The sequence below is a fragment of the Sarcophilus harrisii genome, chromosome X (assembly GCF_902635505.1).
Source record: "Sarcophilus harrisii chromosome X, mSarHar1.11, whole genome shotgun sequence".
NCBI lineage: Eukaryota > Metazoa > Chordata > Mammalia > Dasyuromorphia > Dasyuridae > Sarcophilus > Sarcophilus harrisii.
Window position 1 is genome coordinate 41,825,846 of NC_045432.1, and position 20,264 is coordinate 41,846,109.

General features: G+C 41.1%; 1 protein-coding gene across 4 annotated transcripts in view; it reads right to left on the reverse strand.

Moving 5' to 3' along the window:
• Positions 1 to 1,056: 1,056 nt before the first annotated feature.
• The window catches only part of FGF13 (fibroblast growth factor 13), a 518,205-nt gene continuing 498,997 nt past the window's right edge, over positions 1,057 to 20,264 (reverse strand). For 3 of the 4 annotated variants that reach the window (XM_031944883.1, XM_031944887.1, XM_031944886.1), the window contains 2 exons: positions 6,975 to 7,173; positions 1,057 to 5,586 (listed from right to left, as the gene is read on the reverse strand). In XM_031944883.1, the coding sequence (XP_031800743.1) occupies positions 5,447 to 5,586; positions 6,975 to 7,173 (339 nt within the window). In that variant the 3' untranslated portion in view covers positions 1,057 to 5,446. The remainder of the gene's footprint in view (positions 5,587 to 6,974; positions 7,174 to 20,264) is intronic. The other variant, XM_031944885.1, reaches the window with a different exon arrangement.

Genomic DNA, 20,264 nt, shown 5'->3' on the forward strand with positions numbered 1-20,264 from the left:
CCCATAGACTCCTCACTGTAGGATGAAAGCCAGGCTCCCTTTCTCTTCTTGTTAATCGTTAGTATGAATATTCTAACGTGATGATTTCTCAGACAAAGAAATCTGTGCTTCCGGGCAAGAAGCTATCGAACCAAAGAGGGGGGGATTAAGATTAGCCAAGTTGGGAATGTCCCTTTGCTTATAGCCATATCTCCTTTGTTTGATACCTACGGTAGGGAGTATCATATATTGCATTTATAAAAAGATATACGTGTATCGCAATAGGCTCTGAGCAAAAGCCGATACAACAATACAAGCATCTGGACCAGAGATTCCAGGGACCGCGTGGTCTCTCAGAGGTTAACCGCAACCAATAGGGGCTGTTTGGTCATTTGTTAGAGGCAGAGGGCTTGGATCTGAATTTGGACTCTGCCACTTGTTGGGCTTGTGGCTCTAAGTTCTAGTCTCAGCTCTCTCCTCTGAAAGAAGCAGGGGCCGGGGGGGGGGGGAATGCGGAATGCCCCAACTGCCCAGCATAGTTGGGTGTCGCTTATCATCGATACAGGGAGGGTGGGAGATTTCTACCCAAACATGCTACACCCGGAGGGGATGGTGAGTATCTATTTGCCGAGCACCCCTTCCCGCTATGGACTGTCCCGCTTTGGCTCTCTCCAGCGTGACTATGAAGGGAAGGGACCGTTCCTTCTCATTCAAAGGAGAAACGCGCCAACGCCAGAAGTACTGAGGAACCCTCCTGAATCCTGAATCTGGAAATCTGGCCTCTGGTGAGGCCACAGGGGGCCCAGTGCCTTCCAGGCCGGTATGTGGCGGAGTGGAAGGAATGGAAGAAGCCGATGGCCCTTGAGGTAATGAGCTCTCTGGTTCGCACACAGGGCTCTCTGATGGGCATTTCTACTAAGCAGATGTGGGGCCGAATGAAGAGAGCTTTTAAATGTATCGGTACTTTATTAATCCCGCTGAGAAAGAGGAAAGTTCCCTGTTGCTAAAGCACACTGGGGCCATGTGTGTATGTGCGTGTGTGGTGTGTGTGCATCATTGACTCAGTCACACAACGAATGCCTTTGAATGAATGCTTTATTCAGGCTGCCGTTACTCACTGTGCAACACAGACATCAGAAAGTCATACACTCAGAGCCAACAGGCCAGGCCATTAACCAACAACAGTTGAGCTTTTCACTAGCCTGGATGCATTTTTTTTTCTTACTGTATTTGATAACATTACAGAGTTGAAAACAAGTTCTTACAAGAAGTACACACGACTATTTACATTACCAAATAGACATGGCATGGGCACATGCAGTCGCCCTTTTCCAACACTGGGCACCTTAGAGTACAGAATTACCACAGAGAGGGCATTTTCACAGGTCAGGGAGCTCTTTTCATCTACTTGACCATCCAACACTCCCTTTGGGCTGGTCCTCCGGCCAAACATTTGGCGGCATTCCCAAAGATCTTGAGCATCCCCTGAGCCCTGGGGGGGGGGGGGGGGGCGGGAGGGGGGATTTGGTGAGTGTGGAGGATCTGTCTATTTCAATTAGGGTGCGAGAAGAGAAATCGGATTGGAATTTGGTGAATTGGTTTTGATGCCAGAGATTGAAAATAGGGTCCAGGTTGTACGGTGTTGAGAACCTCACTGCACCACGACAGAACACGGGTGTTACAAACATCCTCAAAATACACTCAAAAGAGAAGTCGAATAATCAAGAACAATATAAATATAATGTACTCTTCTGGATGCTTTATTAGAATATAGGAGACGAGAAAAATCGAGAACATTAAGCATTCCTTTGAAGTCAGCATAAGGGCTGCTTCATTTTGTCCTAAAGAAACCAACACCACATATAGCAAGACATACATTTAATCAGGTTATTATTTCCACGTTATTTTTACAGATTCAAACAAAGTTCTACAAAGCAATAACACATTAAGGAAAAAGACCAGTTGGGATAGATAATGAAATATTTAACATCAAAACACTACTTCAGGAGGGTTGGGATTCTCTTCATCAATGCCACGGAGCAGTCGGCCACTAGAAACATCTCTTGTTAAATACAGCACGGGCCAGAGAGTTCCCACCATAACTCGAAGGGTGTTATATTGGGTGGGGGGCACACTGTGGGCTTTGGACAAGAGTCCAGTATGGCGGCCAGATGTTTCTTTCTAGGAGAGTGAAGCTAGGCAAGACAGACCATGAGACCTTGCTCTTTGTGGATGGAATTATGGTCACTAATGCACAAAACTGTGGATCGTAAAAATGTTTACATGTTTTGGCTGCAAATGTCCAGGCATCTCTTCGGTGAGCCACTTGTTTCTGTAAATGAAATTTACAATTACAGAAGCAGAATGGTAGGGATGTGGGAAAAATTTTCTGTTGACCAATATCTAGCACAATGGATCTCAGAAGGCAAGGGGGCCTGGAATTTTTTCCTTTAAAATGGGAACTGAAATGCTTTTTGACCACTTGTTTCTTCACACCCTTTACCCTAGGTCTTCTTGCTCTCTCTAAGATTACCCGACCGTAGCGATCTGGTCAGGTCCCACGAACTCACAGTTCGTCCAGCCACCCTTATATATTACCCCCATTAACGAGTACTACGAATGGTTAGAGACTCTAATTCAATTTCACATTTGAATATTTGAAAAGTGGGATGCTTGGTAAGATTTGGAAACTTTGGGTCAAAGGCGTCTGAATTGGGAACGCTCTGTCTTAGAAAAATCACCAAAGCAAATGGTGGCAACACGGTCCTGGGCTGAGGAGGGGCGGGTGTATGTGGTAGGGGGGAGGAGAAGGGGGTGGCAGCCGCAAAACTCTTCTGGACTGAGTAAAGAACACTTGTCCTTCCCAGATGTTCCCTCATTCTCCTCCCTTCTGATCCTGCGGCATCCTTCTAGGTCTCACTGGTGATGAGGAGTGTATTCTCACATGGTACAGACACAACTAGTGGACCACAGGAGTGAATGAAAAAGAGCTCGGATTCTGGACATTTGTGTTGTCTTCAGAGATGTGGAAACTGCTTGAGGGAAGCAATGGATTTTTTGTTTGTTTGTTTGTTTTTTGATTTTTTTTTGATTATAATATTTTGTACAGTGCTTAAGACAGGACCATGCACACAAAGAAGTTCACTATGGAGGGATGGTGATGATGAAAGCAGATAAAGAGTATGCTGTTGCAGACTACTGCGTGTGAGTGTGTGTGCCCACAGTGTGTTGGTCAGAGTTTTGGAAACCTTGGTAATAAGGACAGCATTCTAGCTTCAGCACTGTCACCTTGGGAAGGGTCTTCCAGAGGAAGCATTCTTTTGAAGCCCTGGGCCCGGGGATTCTGTATTATAAGACTTGCACTGAGCCAGAAGAATGGCTGGCTCCCTCAAACCTTTATACTCAAACTACCCTCAGAACAAGCCTTCGCTGACTGAGGGGACAGCAGTGGCCCAGTAGGGACCAGTTAGCGTCAGCCTTCAAATTCCCGTTTTGTGGGGAGAGGAAGTGGGCTAACTTCCCTCAACCCATCTAAACCCAGGCAAAAACAAAAGCAGGACTGGGCATCCGCCGGTCAGTTTAAAAAGTGTTGCAGATGCAGATAAGCTCAAACTTTCTCCAGGCTCTAGCCTGACTGAACAGGTCAACTGTCTAAGCTTGTCAGGCTGCCCTGAAGAGCTCTCTCATGTGCCTCCTAGTCAAACTAAAGGAGACCAAGAGCTCCAGGGTGACGACTGGGCAGGTCGGCCAGCCGGCTAACCTGCAAAGTGAGCTAAGCGGGTAGGGGTGCGAGGCCAGAAGGCTCTGGGGTTAGGCCCCTCCCAAATGTGTCTGCACGGGCATGCTACGTGGGCTTCTGTAGCACCCCAAAAAGCTTGCCTACATCTCTATTCTACCTCTCTTGTCATTCACCATCTTCCCTTTTTACAGCGGAAGCTGTTTCCAGGTAAGAAGTGCCCTTACACTCATTTAGATAGGGGGGAATGGTCTCCTTCCCCCTTGCCTTACCTGACTAAAACTCCGAATGTGTTTTCAGACTAGTTTCCAACCTAGAATCCAAATAGAGCTTTTTGCTCAATTAACTAGCTGTTTAGAAAAGGACATCTTAAGAGAAACAGTTAATTTAGAGCATGTGTATAAATATAGATAGATAGATAGATAGATATAATGTAAGGGATAACACATGCCTCTTTTGTACAAGACAGACAGCGGCCTGTCTAGAGTCGCTCCACTCAGTTTGGGAGCACAAGATTCCACAAAGATTAATACACATAAATCAGACGTGTCATGCAACTCGATGCCAAGACTCCCACTTTCTCCCATGCAACAGATAGGGTGAGCTAAATGGACATCTAACTAAATGGCAACACTTTTCCAGTAGCAGTATAAGTTATATGCATTTTAAAGCTAACCTGTCCTAACACTGCCATAGACACGATATTCATGAGTCCAATACATCGACAGGAGGACATCTACAAGTAAGACAATTCTCACCCAAAGGAAAAAAAAAACAACAACACGACAACACGATAAACGACATCACTTCATTCCACAGTTTCTGTCTTTAGAATAGAAGCCACGATAATTGTTTTGCACATGTTTACATATGTCTACACTGGCGGATTGCTGTTAACCTTAATGTTATCTTCCACTGACCAGGGGGTGACAAGATTTCTACACATGAGGGTCAACACAAAAACTTGACCAGGGGGCTAAACAAACCTATAAAAATGTATTGATCATCATGTGTCAAAATCACCACAGAAAACTTAAGCCTGAGATGCCGACTCAGTTCCAACCCTGAAGTAGAGTTTGATTTGAAAGACGCAGAGCGAGAGAACCATTTGAATTTGGAAATTAAAAAAAAAAGGTTGCGCTACTTTAAATTAAAGAAAGAGTTTTATCAAGCGTAGATATAAAACAGTAAGCAAAGAAAAAAGACAAGAAAACTGATTAATGGTTAAATTGATTGGTTTGACCCAATAAAAGTGGAAAGTTTTGAGAATCCCCTCGAAGAATAAAAATGGTCTTTTTTTTTCCCCCTTGGTTAACAAAGCAAATTCATATCAGCAGTATGTGCTGTTAAGTGTTGTTTGGTTTGGTTTGGTTTGGTTTTCCACCAAGCATAGGTAACCCCGGGGGTGGGGAAGGGGACAGGATGAGAGGCTATGGGAAAAGGGGATGTGGATATTGACTGTCCAATTTTTCCCCCCCAAAGATTGGGTTTTGTCTGCTAACCTGGGCCTTGTGATATGCACGAGCACATCATTTTCTGGATTACTGGACTATATCCACTGCTAGCCAGCAGATATAGTGGATGATAAAAGGGAAGGAGGGGGGAAACCTATGCATATTTGGTGGGGTTTATTCTAAAATTGGCCATTTGGATGAAAGACCGCCATTAAGAATTCAACTGCATCCGGAGGTAAGGTTCCAGTATAGAGCACTTGGACTTGCCTTAACCTGGCTACGTTGATTCATTAGGACTCATGGATTTTCCACCTCCATTTAACACTCCGGAGACACTGCGGCTTTTGGTGGGGGTACCACTTCCAGATCTGGAGAATTCAGTGAGATCGTGAAGGGATGGTTCTTTGTACATAGCCACTGAAAAACACAAAGAGACAACAGATGATGTCTGCGCATGGGAAAGGTGAGCTTCAGATCCCTCCTTTCTCCTCCCTTCCTTGGCAGCTGCCTCCTAGGCTTATCTGGAATTACCACATGAGCTTTGACCCGAGGGCTTTGGGGCAGGCGATGGCTCATGCTGGGTAAAAATCAATTTTAGTAGAAGACATGGAAGATTTAGAGAGAAGAGCTCTAGATTTGATTTTCTCAGTCACCATGATTTTTTTTTTTTTGCCGAGGCATTCAGCTCATCTCCTTGATCTTCCCTTATGTCTCTCTTTTGCTAGACAAAAGATAAATAACAATACTTCTATGCCAAAATATTAGTCAAAAGGGTTCTTGGGTAAAGGTCTTTGTGTGTGAGTGAAGCTTGGTATGCTACAACACTTAATAACATTTAATCATAGACTCATATAAATACTTAGAACCACATATTTAGAGCTAGAATGGACTTTAAAGGTCACTGAATACAACATTTCACACTGGAAGCCACTGCAATGAGAGCTTGAGAGATTTGCCAAGGTCACACAAGGTATAAATGACAGAGGAAGGCCTTTAGAAGCCAAAGTCAGTGTGTTTTCTCACTATACCAAAATTCCTTAGGGAGTTCATACAAGTCTCTGAAAATTTTCAAAACCATACTTTTTGTATACGTAGGCCACTAATAGCTCTTTTAAATAGAACAAATGATTAACCAAAAACCATCAGACAGCTGCTCCTGATGACTGACCTGAAGTCAAAACTGATCTTAAAAATCACTCAGTCTGACACTACATAGAGTCAAAGCCACTCCAGGTGTCATTTATATGAATTTCTTTTACATAAGAGTAAATACAAAGGATAGGCTGATAAGAAATGGCACAGAATCAACAATTAGAACTGGACTCCTATTTATGCAACTTCATTGAGGAAAGAGAGGTTCTACTGGAGTAACGCCTCAAGATAACAAACTGTTGTCTGTGCTGCCTTAAAGTGAAAATAATGGAAATTTAGACAAAAAACTGTAGACTTCCTTTCTCTGCCTTTGCTTAAATGATGCTTCACACCTTTTACTTGCAAAGAGCAAGGAATTAGTGCCATTTGTTCCAGATGCTTTGAGGCCTTGCTTCGGGCCATGTTGCCTAAGTGACTCCTGGAAAGGTAGGTGTGGCCAGGGTTGAAGAACATCAACTGTGATGAGAGTAAGTTGGCAGACAGGCCCATGATTACCTTAGTGGTTTCAAGTGTTATACGATGACAGTGACCTTTTCCAGTAATGGCCTGACATGGTAACACTGTGTTTTACTTTCAAAACTGAGATTTAGTATTTATGAAAGTACTGTAGATTTTGCAAATACAATTCTTAGCTTCTAAAAGACCAGATTTACCTTTCAGTGGTTTGGGAAGGAAGTGCGCTGCCGGCTTATTTTTCTTCACATGGTTTCCTTTCATTATTTCTCCTTCTTTGTTAAGCCCCAAATACCATCCTCTGCCCGACTGCTGTTGTCTGTAGATCATTGATGAATATGTCACATAATAATTTTCAAATACTGATTCTTTGAACTTGCATTCAGGGGTGAAATGTTCCTGTGAAAACATAAAAAAACAACATACAGACATGGTTAGACACATGCAAAACCATTCAGCATTCGTTATCCTCCGTTGTCTCATACCTGTAAAAATAAAGCTCTAGTGATGTAAATATTAACCAAACAGCACACTGGAAAACCAAAACGAGACAAACAATTTTGTGATACAAAGAAAAGTTCAAGTGATGCATCATTGGCCATCAACCCATTGTCTCCCTCCGTGTTAATGGGAACTTTTTACAACTGATAGCAATAGTATTCCATACAAACAAAGAAGCAACAAACAACATTCTCTAGAAGCATATGTGAGAAAAATGTCAAAGCTGAGGCACAACATGGGATTCAACATTCAGTGAATAAGCCTGAGAAAGGGAATACATACTCGGTTGCTTCATAAATTTTAGCCGAGTAAGAATCCCTTTAAGCCTTTTCCCCTGATGACCCCAAAGTACATTTGATGAAGGCTGCAGCCTGGTCCAGGGGAAAGAGGGCAAACTTCAATCTCAGTTTTGCCACTTTTTGCCTTTTGAACTCACTGTGGGCCGCGGGCTATCTCTGAATGTCCTGCTCTTAGCCAAGTAACTGGTGTACAATAAATGCTAGTTGACTCACTGACCTTGGACTAAATCCTTAATTTTCCTAAGTTTTAGTTTCCTCCTCTGTAAAATGCAGGGTTGGACAGGAGGGCCTCGGAGGCTCCTTTTAGCTCTAGAACTAGAATGGTATAAATCATAAATAAATAAATAGAATAGTATAAAATTAGCATGATGAGATTCAGGATTGAGACTCTTTAGCATTAAGTTTTTGATTTCTTGGGCTGAAACGTGTGAGCCCTATATGAAGAATGACCTTGTAGCCCAAGTACACATTCTGAAATGGTAAGTGTCTATATCATTATATGATACAGTAATAATAACAACACTCTTAGGGCTCCATATTTTGAGCCTCTTTTAAAAGGGAGCTTGTCAACACAGCTCTCTCTTTGGAGCAAAATGATTTATTAAGATGGAAGACCATTTGGCCTGAAAGGTCATGAGACTTGAACGGGAACCTAGCGAACAGAGAATTACATGAACAAAACCCTTCCTAGGAAAAATGCTTAGCTCCAAATCCAAGGCCTTCAGTGCAGAATCTTAAAACTATTTATAGAAGTACCTCCCAGGCTCTTTGCCACTGTATTGGGTGGGCATGGCCTACCCATGATTTCTCTGCTAAGCTGGGACTTCAGAACAAACTAAACATTCAATAAAAAGTGACTTTCTACTTAAAATGCCTCTTCACAGTTTGTTACCTCACTCACCAACCCAGAAAAAATTATAAATAATTCTACCTCTTTAGCTCTTTAAAGAAAATAATTCAATGTTTTACAATCCCAAAAGAGAGAAGTGAAGAATATCAGACACAGGTAGCTTGCTAACTGCAATAGAGCTGATCCCAAAACATTTATATTCATGGTGATTCTATGTATTTAATGATTTTGGAAATATTCTGAGGAGAAAACCATTTATAAATAAGTAAGAACCAAAGACCATCTCCCAGTCTTTAATTTATAGGACTTTAGATCAAAATTTAGAGAACTCATGCACCAAAGGATTTGTAACTACCCAGGAGAATGGAAATTCCGAAAATCACTTTGTCACTTACATGAAAAATAGCTGAAACTGGGAAGAGAAGAGGCAAGGAGGTCAATTAGGAGGCGATTGCAATAGTTTGGCCAAGAGGTGATAAGAGCATGAAATAAGGTGGTAGCTGGAGAAGTAAGGAAACTTGGAATATTACAGAGAAAGAAATTGCAAGGGCAGAGATGATTTGATATATAGAGGGAAGAAGAAGAATTTAGGAAAACACTGAAATGGACAGTAATAAGGACATTTGGAAGAGGAAAAAGCATGGTAGGGAAAGGTATCTCCCTTGTATATATCCATTACATATGCATTGTTTTGCCTATTAGAATAGCAGCACTTTGAGGCAAATATGGTTTCTACTTTTCTTTGTAATTCCCAGTGCTAGGAACGGCACCAGGCATGTAAATGTTTCCTATGTGTCAGTCTGTTGACGGGCTAAACTAGGGACAGATTTTTAGTCTTCTGGTTCTTCCCCATCACTGCCTCTCTAAGTAAATAGTTTCCCATAGACAGATGTTCCTGCTATATGAGCAAACAATATCATTTTTCTTTCTTTTCCCATTTAAGAATGAGTTAAGTTTGATATCCAAGGACATTTTTTTGGTGTGTGTGTGTGTGGTATACAACAAGGGAATAAATGATCTGGGGTACAGCTCAAGATGGTGAGATGGAGTTCAAAAGGTCAGGAGTCTGGTGAAAACCACTTGAAGAACACCTAGCACGACGCTCTATACCTGGTAGACTTAGGAAATACTTGGTTCAAGTGACAAATGAACATATGCCTGAGTCTCCAACATTTCCTGATCTGACTGTGATCAGCTCACAGTCTAGCCACAAATAAAGAACTTCCCAGGACTTAAGAAAACAAAAAAGCACATGGTGTTGTTTATTATTTGGGATATTTATTTTGCTTCTGCATTTATTTCAGAGAAAAAAGTCTTTAATTTTTCAAGTGATAAATATTTCTTTAAAATATTTCTTTATTGTCTTTTAAACTTTTATCATTACTTTTGGAGATACAGTAGATATTTTAGCCAAGGAATTCATAAAAGTTTAGCTATAATAATCCTATTTTAGATAGGAAAATGGAAGGCCTGACATGCTGGTTAATCTAAGAACAAAATCTAACACTCCTCCTTCCTTGTTTATTTCTTGAATTATGAGATAACAGTTGTTTTGAGATCAGAATTCTCTGATCTGACAGGAAAAATGTGGAAACTCAGTCTGTGAAATGAGAGCATATAGTATAAGACTTAAGCTTTTTCTGCCTGAAGATTTTCAAGGCTAGTCGGATGTCCTTGATTGAGTCGGTCTACATTCATTTATCACTAATCACTTGCCTACTTAGAGGACTACCATATACAAAAAGATGACGGGTATACATGGGAGTTAGCATTATTGGATAGAGATAAAGATCTTTTTGATTAATAATCCAGGGTTCTAGACTGAGTAGATACTAACTTATGATGGCTCTATCGCATAGGATTCAAGGAAGAAACAGGAAAGTACTAAATGGCACATCGGTTGTAATAGTCATAGTCTTATTAAGTCATAGTCTTATCAAATATATGGTTAAATGTCAACATGGCTTGGGTGAAAAAGGGACTGATTAGAACAGTCCTGGTCCGGTGTGGCTCTTGTCTATTAGGTGCTCCTCCTTGTCCTCTAAAGACCACCATATGAGTCTCTGCTTCACGAATCCATTGCTTAACAATGTGTTCCTTGCCTATTTTCCAAAGATCATACTGTACAAAGCTATCCAGGGGAGACTATCTGGGCACCCCACTGATAGACGCAACAAAGAAGGACTAAAACAAATGGCAAAACCATCTCTCTTAAGCCTTAGCTGCTGGTTGAATAAAGAAAAGAAATCAAATAGTTCTACAGGATGTATTTTGAGGTGAATGTAGAATGGAAAGGAAAATGATTAGTTCTACGAACCTTGGCAACATCATTACTACAAATTTTCCAAACTGTTGAATAATTTTGGCTCCCTTCTGTGATATGACCTTAAAAGCCTAATCGAAGCTGGTACAGAGTGTTCTATTTTCTCAGAATATATACAAAAGCACTAAGTTAACACAATAAATTAGAAAAAAGGTAACCATAGAAGAATGAAAGGCCAGTTGCCAGTAGCTGTAGGATCTCAGAGATTTGGAGAGTTGAGATAAGAAACAATGGACAAGATTAGGAATTTCAGTTATTCAATTTATATCATCAATATTTATTCAGTACTTTATAAATGGCTTCCTTTAAGTCTAAACTAAAATCTCATCTTCTACAGGCAGCCTTTACCATCCCATCTTAATTCTGGAGCTTTCTCTCTATTATTTCTGTGTGTGTGTGTGTGCGTGTAGTTTCCTCCATTAGACTGTAAGCTCCTTGAGGGCAGAGACTGTCTTCTACCTCTTTTTTGTTATTTCCAGCACTTTGCACAGTACCTGCCACATAGCAGTGCTTAATAAATGTTTGCAAATTAACTTATACTAAATTCAAAGCCCTATGCCAGATGCTAGGGATAGAACAATGAAAAATATTGTCCCCCTTGAGGGGGTTACATTCTAGACTATGGTATGTTCAGAAATGAATGTTCTATGAATAGATTATCTCTAAAGAGATAAAGAGCTTTGTGATTAGTAGTCCAGGATTTTAGACTGAGATACTATCTTATGATGGTTCTGTCACACCAGCTTTGGGGGAGAAAAAAAGGAAAGTACCAAATTGTCACAGCTTCTATGGACATATTCAAAATTCTCTAGAAAAATTTCAGCGCTTATTTTCAGCTGGAGGAGGAGAAGGATCAGCAAAGTTTTTAGGGAACAAGATCAATGTACCTAGAAAATAATAATGTTTCAGGTTTACTTTGTTTAGTCTACTTTGGAATTTTTTTCCTTATTTAAATTATGCCTGACTAGCAGGAAAACCAAAAATGGAGAATTTAGGGATTAGAGCCAAAGAAGGACTAATGCAGGCGATCTGGACAATTCAGGAATTATGAAGAAGGCCACATGTTAATAGGCAGGAGGATAAAAAAGAAGCTACAGAGATGAAGAAAAAGGAAGTTGGGAAGACAAAGGAAAGGAAGTGGGATGTTGCTAAAGAGGAGGAAAGATGCTGAGATGAGGAGACTAATGAATTCCAAGGTTTAAGATCCCCACAAGAGATACTAACAAGAATAACAAGGGGCTGAGCAAACTACAAAAGCATCATGAGGGACTCATGATCCTGCCCTGTATGGATTTATACCTTTTAGATAAAAAAAGACAAAACAACAGCAAACAAATCTGTGAATGGACCAACAGACAAATATAAAACTTAGTACTTTTCCTAAGGTGGTTTAAAAACTGCTTATGGAGGACCGCGATATAAGATCATGGGATCACAGATCTTTGGTGGGAAGGGCCCTGAGAGAGCATATCATTTACAATCCCTTCATTTTACCAAGGCAGAAACTGACGTCTAGAAAAGGGAAATTATTTAAGCTCACACATAAAGAGGTGAAAGGAATTAAAAGAAAGCAGTAAATTCAATCTCAATATTTTACAGACAAGTAAACTGGAGACAATATATAAGACTATGACTATCATAATCATAAAAGGGCTTGACCATCTATTTCTTAGTATTTTCTCTTTTTTCATCAGCAGAGCAGAGTAGGAAGACAAAAGAGAAAAAGTAATAGGAGCAGAGGGCTAGAATTAGAGCTAGAAGGCTTTTAGCTGTCCAATATTCCACGTAGCAGGACTTGGAGCATGGAATGGCCCTTTGGATGCCACTCTCAGAGATCATGCATGCATGTTCTCCTGAAAACTTCTGGGAATTTCAAGGATATAGTTGACTTGATGACAAAAAGCCATATGACTAGAGGTGATGAAGCAGCATAGTAAGAATCTTCCCTTTTCTCCTTGGAGGAACAGAAGAGGTCCTATTATTCCTTCCCCTAAACTGGCCACATATTGAACTGCATGGAAAGTTCCAGAAAAGCTGCATCCCTTGCTCAGAGATAACTGGTTAAAGGAGTAGTAAAATATTTCTAAAATATATAAATTGTTATCAATGAATCCTTCTTTCATTTCAGTTATATTTTTAACTAGATCTTTCCCACAATCCTTTCCAGACAACTGGCTCTTAATGAAAAAGAATACAAAAGGGGAAGAAAGAAAGGAAAAGTTCCATAAAATTAACCAAATATATCATAAAATCTAATGTTATATATAGCATGCATCACTATCTGTGAAAGAAAATGAGAAAAAGCATTTTCTCATCTCTTTTTTTTCCAGGTCAAGCATCTTCCTTTGAAGCATCCATTTTTGATGGTTTTGATGTTGTTGTTACATATATTTATGTCATTATGCTGAATGTTTTACTGGTTCTGCATATTTTGCTTGGTACCAGCAGTTCATATAAATCTTGTCATGTTTCTCAGTGTTCCTCATATTTGTTGATTCTAAGGTACACTAATATTCCATTAGGTATAAACACTACAATTTGTTTAGTCATTTCCCAAACAATAGAAATCTACATTGGTTCTAGTCCTAGTCACAAAAAAGTACTGTGATAAATATTTTGGTAAACATGACTTTTTTTTGTAAGTGACTTTCTTGGAGTAAAAACCTGACAATGGAAGCTCTGATTCAAAACAAATTTTAGTCACTTTATCCATTTTCCATAATCCTAATAATAGTTATGTTATAGTTATTCAGTTTTAAGTCTTATCAAGGTGCATACCTGATCTATACTATACTTGGTACCTTTCTACCTACTAAGGGGAAAGTCATAAAATTAAAAAACCCTAAGCTTAAATATTTTTCCTCAAAACTCTTGTTTGAAAACATAAACAACTAAAGTTGGGACTTGGTTGACCACTTTCATGACAGGCCAACCTCCTGCAGGACTAACCTCAAACACAGTTTGCAGGGCAGAGAAGATCCTGGGAGAAACAGAAGGCCCAGCAACTTTTATAATTGTTAGATCCAGAAGAAGAAACTGAACTTCTGAGAGGCCAAGTGACATAGCATTAAACTTGAAAGTTGACTGACTCCAACAATGACATTTTACAGATAAGAAAAATAGTCTTGAGAGACAGATGATTTAGGACCATAGGATCAAAGATAAAAGTTGGATGGGAACTAAGTCCATTTTATCCAGCTTCATTTTACACATAGCACTGGTTGGGATAAAATTGGGAATATTCCTTCCGGGGCAAGGCCCTTTTGTATATGACAGACCCTTACTAGGAACTTTCAAAGATATAAAACACACAAAGAATCCAATGCTCCTGAAGCAGCAAGCCCTTCACTGATCATGTGCCAAGACTACTGTATTTCCAAATAAAAGGGCTTGACCATCTATTTCTTAGTATTTTCTCTTTTTCCATCAGCCGAGCAGAGTAGGAAGCAATGAGTTTTTCCCTAGGATGGTAGAAGAAGACCTGGTATCCTAAAGTGACTCAGGCAGGAAAAGGTAAGTTGGCATAGTTGAAATCTAAAACATTTCTCTGGGCCTTAGCTGTCCTAAGGAATCTTCAGAAGAGGCTGGACATAAAGGTGGTCACAAGGATGAAGGATCTTGTGCTTTTAGCAAGAAACGAAGAGCTTCGTTCTATGGTTCTTGGGCACTGGAGATCTCTTTGTAGTCCCAGGTAGAAAATGGGTTTTGTGCATTCATGGCATTATCTAAGTGTGTGTGCACCTTGATAATCCTGAGGAAACTCCAGGGGACACCAGGGACAAGATGGCTGCAATGCTGAAGGGTTTTGTGTTTTGAGATGAAGAAGCAAGCCTTTAATTAGCAGCAGTTGTGCAAAATCACTCAACTACCAGAAAAAGGGCTTGATCCGCCATCTCTCCTTGTTTTCTCTTCCTATAAGCTGAGTAGAGCAGGAATCAATGACAATATCCCTGGAATAGTGGAAGAAAGCATAGCATCTTTTGCTGTCTTTGGTAGAAATAGAGAATCACATAGAAGGTAGTCCATATATCAGACACTCGGTAATCTTGAGGAAATATCTGGATACATCAAGGACAAGATGGCTGAGAAGAACCTTGTGCTTTGAGATGAAGAAGCAAGCCTTTAATTAGCAGCAGTTGTGCAAAATCACTCAACTACCAGAAAAAGGGCTTGATCCGCCATCTCTCCAAGTTTTCTTTTCCATAAGTCGAGTGGAGTAGGAATCAACGAGCATTTCTCTAGCATGGTAGAGGGAGGCGTCAAATCCATCAATATCTCGGGTAGAAATAGGGAACTTCATCTATAAGAAATATAATACATATTTTGGAGCCATGTTGAGCTGGAGGAAACTACTGAGAAAACCAGGGAAGTTGTGGCTATAATGCTAAAAAGGCCCTCTGTGCAGAGAGGAAGAAGCAATACAAATAAAAACTGATCAATTATTAGGGAAAGGACTTGACTCCCCATTGTTTTCTTTTCCCATTAATTGAAGCAGGATTCAACGAATCTTTCCTTGAAATGGAGGAGAAAGATCTAATCCCCTCTGCTGTCACAGTATGAAATAGAGAACTTCACACACAAGTCATGTAATACATATCTGGAGGCCTCAGGGAGACAGAAGAAATTTCTAGGGACCCCAGTATCATGATGGCTCACACGCCAAGACTTTGTGTTTTGAGATAAAGTACAAACTTAGCAGTTGTGTCAGCTCTGACTAAAGGGCCATCTCCCAGTGTTTTCTCAGAAGCGAGTGTCCTACTAATCAATAAGTCTCTCCTAGAAATAGCAGAAAAAGGCCTTATACCCTTCTCTGTCCCAGGCAGAACTAGGGAACTGCACATACCTGGCATGTTGAAGGTGCCTGGGATTCCTTGGCAAGCCTAAGGAACATTTGAAGATATCAGAGACAAGAGGGCCCTGATGCTAAAGTACCTTGAGCATAGTGGCTTGAGATAAAGAAGCAAACTCTTGTCTAGCAGCTGAATAATAGCAATCAACTAGGAATAAAAAAGCTTGAGCTACCATCTCTGTGTTTTTGGGTTTTCTTTGGTTTTTTTTTTCTGGAGAGTTGAGAATAACCAGAATCTAAGAGCCTCTCCCAAAGAGGAAATTCTGGTACCCTTCCATATCTTAGATAGAAATAGGGCAACTAAACACATATGGCATCCAATACCTATGTGGTGGCCTTCTGGAGCCTAAGAAAACTTCTGAGCATATCAAGGGCAGGATGATCCCAAGGCTGAAGGCCTTTGTGCTTTTAAGATGAAGAAGCAAGTCCTTCATTTGTAGCTGAGGAAGATGACTCACTGCTCAAAAAGGGCTCACCTTACCATCTCCCATTGTTTTCTTTTGCCATCAGCAAGAGGCTAGTGTGCTTCCTTGTCCCATCCAGAAATAAAGAACTACACATATCTCATAGGGTGCTTGTGAGCCTGAGGAAACTTGGGAGGACCCTGGGGAAATGATGACACATGTAAAGAAAGGCCTTGTGCTGAAGTAAAGCCATTATTAGCCCTGAATTAGATAACTCATCTATGAAGAAAGAGCTTGCCCCACCATCTCCCAGTGATTCCTTTTCCCAAGAGATGAGCACAGCAGGAATCTAAGAGTCTCTCTCTGAAATGGAATAAAAAAGACTGGTACCTTTTCCCTACTATAAGCTGAAATAAACATATATGGAAATTGTAGCATCAAAAATATTTGATTTCCCAGGAAATGTTGAGGAATGCCAAAGTGAAGACACCTCCAGGGCTGAAGAGTGTTGTGCTGGGATATGAAGGAGCAATCCCTTCCTTTATATCTGAGCAACATCTCTAAGTAAGAATGGCAGGGGATGACCTTGCCAGCTCTGTGTCTGTTTCCCACCAGTTGAGCAAAGTTTGACCATCACAGCTTCGTTCTGGAGGAGATGGGGTTGGGGGCATTACCGTACCCTGTTAAAAGGAGAAAGTTTACATTAAGAAAATGTACACATTAAGGCATCTAACACATATTAGGTGATGGCGAGCCTAAGGACTGGTTGTGAACGACGGGATCAGGACGCCTCTAAAGCCGGAGCGTGTTGTGCTGTGAAATGATGGAGCCAACCCTTACTTTCTGTCTTAGTAGCATTTCTAAGGCAGAAGGACAAGGGCTAGCCCCACCATCTCAGTGGATCTTCTTTTCCCATCAGCCACGCAAAATTTGCAACTCAGATCTTCATTCTAGAGAACCTGGGCAGAGACAGACGTTTTTTAGTCCTCCAGAAAAAAAATAAAGGAAAAAAAATCTGTTAGATAAATCTATTACAGGTTTAAGGGATCGGCGAATCCAAGGACTCTTTGCGGACAACGGAATAAAGATATCTCCAAAGTTAGAGGATGCTGTGCTGTGAGATGAAGAAGCAATCCCTCCCTTTCTTCTTGAGTAATACCTATCAGACACATACAGGAGCAGCTAAATGGCACTGCAGGGGACAGAGCACTGGGCTTGGAGTCTGGGTGAAAATCTGGCCTCAGACACTTAATACTTCCCAGCTGTGTGATCCTAGGCAAGTTACTTGTAACCATTATTTGTCTCAGTTCCTCATCTACAAAAATGGAGACAACAGTGGAGAAGGAAATGGCCAACCACACTAGTATCTTTGCCAAAAAAACAAAAACAAAAAACAAAAACCCACCCATGGACAAGTCCATGGGATCACGTACAACTAGACATGGCTGAATAACAATAAAATCAGATATATGGATAAGGGCTTTCCTCATCAAATGGGTATAGTTTCAATCTCCTCATTCTAGAGGTTTGGGGCAGGAGAAGATACTCTTCCACAGGGAGAACTGCATAGGGTATCTAACGAATATTTTGGATTCTCCATGAACCTAAGGAAGCTTTCAATGATGGTGGGGAAAGGAAAATTTCTGAGCTGAAGGGTGTTGGTCTATGAGATGAAGGAACAAACTATACCTCCTTTTTCAGTTGGAAAGAAAAGACTATCAGATGACTGGGTCCTCTTATAAGCAGAACATCCCCTGAATATGAGAGGATCATTCTGTAGAGGTTGAGCAAGGGCCTTCTCTTTCCACAGTAAAATGGGGAACTGTACATTTAAAGCATCTAATACAGATTTGGAGACATTCACCACTTCTACAAAAACATTTGGGAATGACAAAGTCAATATGTGTCTAAAATAAAAGGCGGTTGTGCAATGAAATGAAATAATAACCCCTACCTTTCTATCTGAGTAATATTGACTGGCTTGACTGCTAAGAGCATTGTAGGCCATCTTAGGTCTCCCTTTCCCTTTAACTGAACAGACTCTGTACCTGAAAGCCACATTCTATAGGTTTAGGGCAAGATGTATGCCCTTCACAATTCCAGGGAGAAATTCACACAGAAACTGCACATATAAGACATACAAGACATCTTTCATGAGTTTGGCGACTTGTGAACTTTTTGATGACGAAAGGGGACAGATGACTCCAGCGCAGAAGATTGTGGACTTGTGAGATGAAGGAGCAACCCCTTTCTTTATATTAGATTTAGATTTATCTAATATATTGTCAAGGGCTTGCCCCGCCATCTCAGTGGTCTTTCGATTCCATCAGCTGAGCAGATCTTCCATATCGAAGCCTTGTCCTGGAGGTCTCAGGCAGTGGTAGAAGCCTTTCCCTATACCAGAGGAGAATGAGAAACAACATACACGCAGCATCCAGTGTATATTTAGGCCTCTTCAAGAACTAAGGAACTTTTCAATGATGTCAATGTAAAGAGGATTCTAGAGCTGAAACGCGTTAAGTTGTGGGACAAAGGAACAATCTCATTTCATTTTACTTGATTACCATCTCTCCAACAGAAAGGTAAGGGCTCACCACACCTACTGAGACTCGGGTCTTCCTTTCCTATCAGCTGAACATAGATTTCATCTCAGAACTCCATTTGGGAGGATTTGGGGCAGACATAAATGTCCTTTAGAATGCCAATGGCACATATCTAATACAGATTTGAGGGCGGTGATGACTTGAAGCTATAACTGGCAATGACAGGGTAAAGATGCCATCCAAGTTGAAAGTCTTGTACTGGCAGATGAAAGATCAAACCCTTCCTTCATATTAGACTAACACATACCTAATATTTGGGTAAGGACTTGCCCTACCATCTCAATGGGTTTTTCATTCCCATCAGGTGAGCATATTTCATTCTGGATGTCTGAGGCAATGGCCATAACCTTCATTTTCCAGGGGGCTAAGGAATAAATTGCACCTGAAAAGCATAGGTTTGGTATACCAGTGAGCCTGAAGACTTTTCAGGGTAGACAGCATGAAGAAGGCTCCAAAGCTGAAAGAAGGGTGGGATGGGAGATGAAGGAGCAATTCCTTCCTCTCTAACTAATAAACATATATTAGTTAGTTGGGTAAGGGCTTGCCTCGCCATCTCAGCAGGAGCTCCTTTTCCATCAGTTGGGCATCCAAGAACTTCATTCTAGAGGGGCTGGGAAGAAGCTGTTGACCTTCCCTTTTCTAGGAGGAAACAAGCAACTCTACAGGCAATGCCTAATAACGGTCTGAGAATGCTGGTGAGCCTAGATTTGGAAACAACAGATGCAAGATGTCTCCAAAGCCGACGGGCAACGTGCTTTGAAATGAAGGAGCCATTCCTCCCCCACTAACTAAGTAGTATTTATTAGTTAGTGGGGTAAGGGCTTGCCCCGCCATCTCAGTGGAACCTCCTTTCCCATCAGTGGAACACAACTTTTTAACCTCAGAAACTCGGATTGGACATTGGCAAGTCTAAGAACTGTTTGGGGATGACGGGGGTACATACCCCCAAAGGAGAAGGGCGCTGAACTATGAGATAAATGTCTATTAGCTACCTGAGTAAAGGCTTGCCCCTCCACCTCAGGGGGCCTCCTTTCTGATCACCTGAGCATCCCGGAACAACATTTTGGAGGTGTTACATGGGGACCAGGAAGAAATGAGCAAAGATATATGCAATGCACCTAATACTGGTTTGAAGATGGAGACAAGATGAAGGACTATCTGGGTATGATAGAGGAAAGATTTCTCCAAAGCTGAACAGCATTGTGCTGTGAGACAAAGGAGCTATTCCTTGCCCCCTAAAAGATGAAACTATTAACTAGTTGGGGGATGGCTTGCCCCAGAATTTCATGGGCCTTTCTTTCCCAGCACTATGGAGGCATTTCATCCCAGAACTTCATTTTGGAGGTGTTGGGACCTTCATTTTTTTGGAGGTAAATGAATAACAGCACCTTCAAAACATCTGACCCAGATTAGGGGATATTGTAAGCCTAAGAACTATCAGGGGATGAAAGAGGTCAGATGCCTCCAAAGTTGAAGAGTACTGTGCTATGAAATGAAATGAAGGAGCAATCCTTTTGCACCGCAACAGCGAAATATAAGTTAGTTGGGTAGGAACTTCCCCTCCACCCCAGGGGGCCCTTCTTTTCCACTAGCTAGTGATGTGGAACATCACTGTAGAGGTACTGCAGAGAGGCTGATGTCCTTTTCTTTTCTAGGATGTA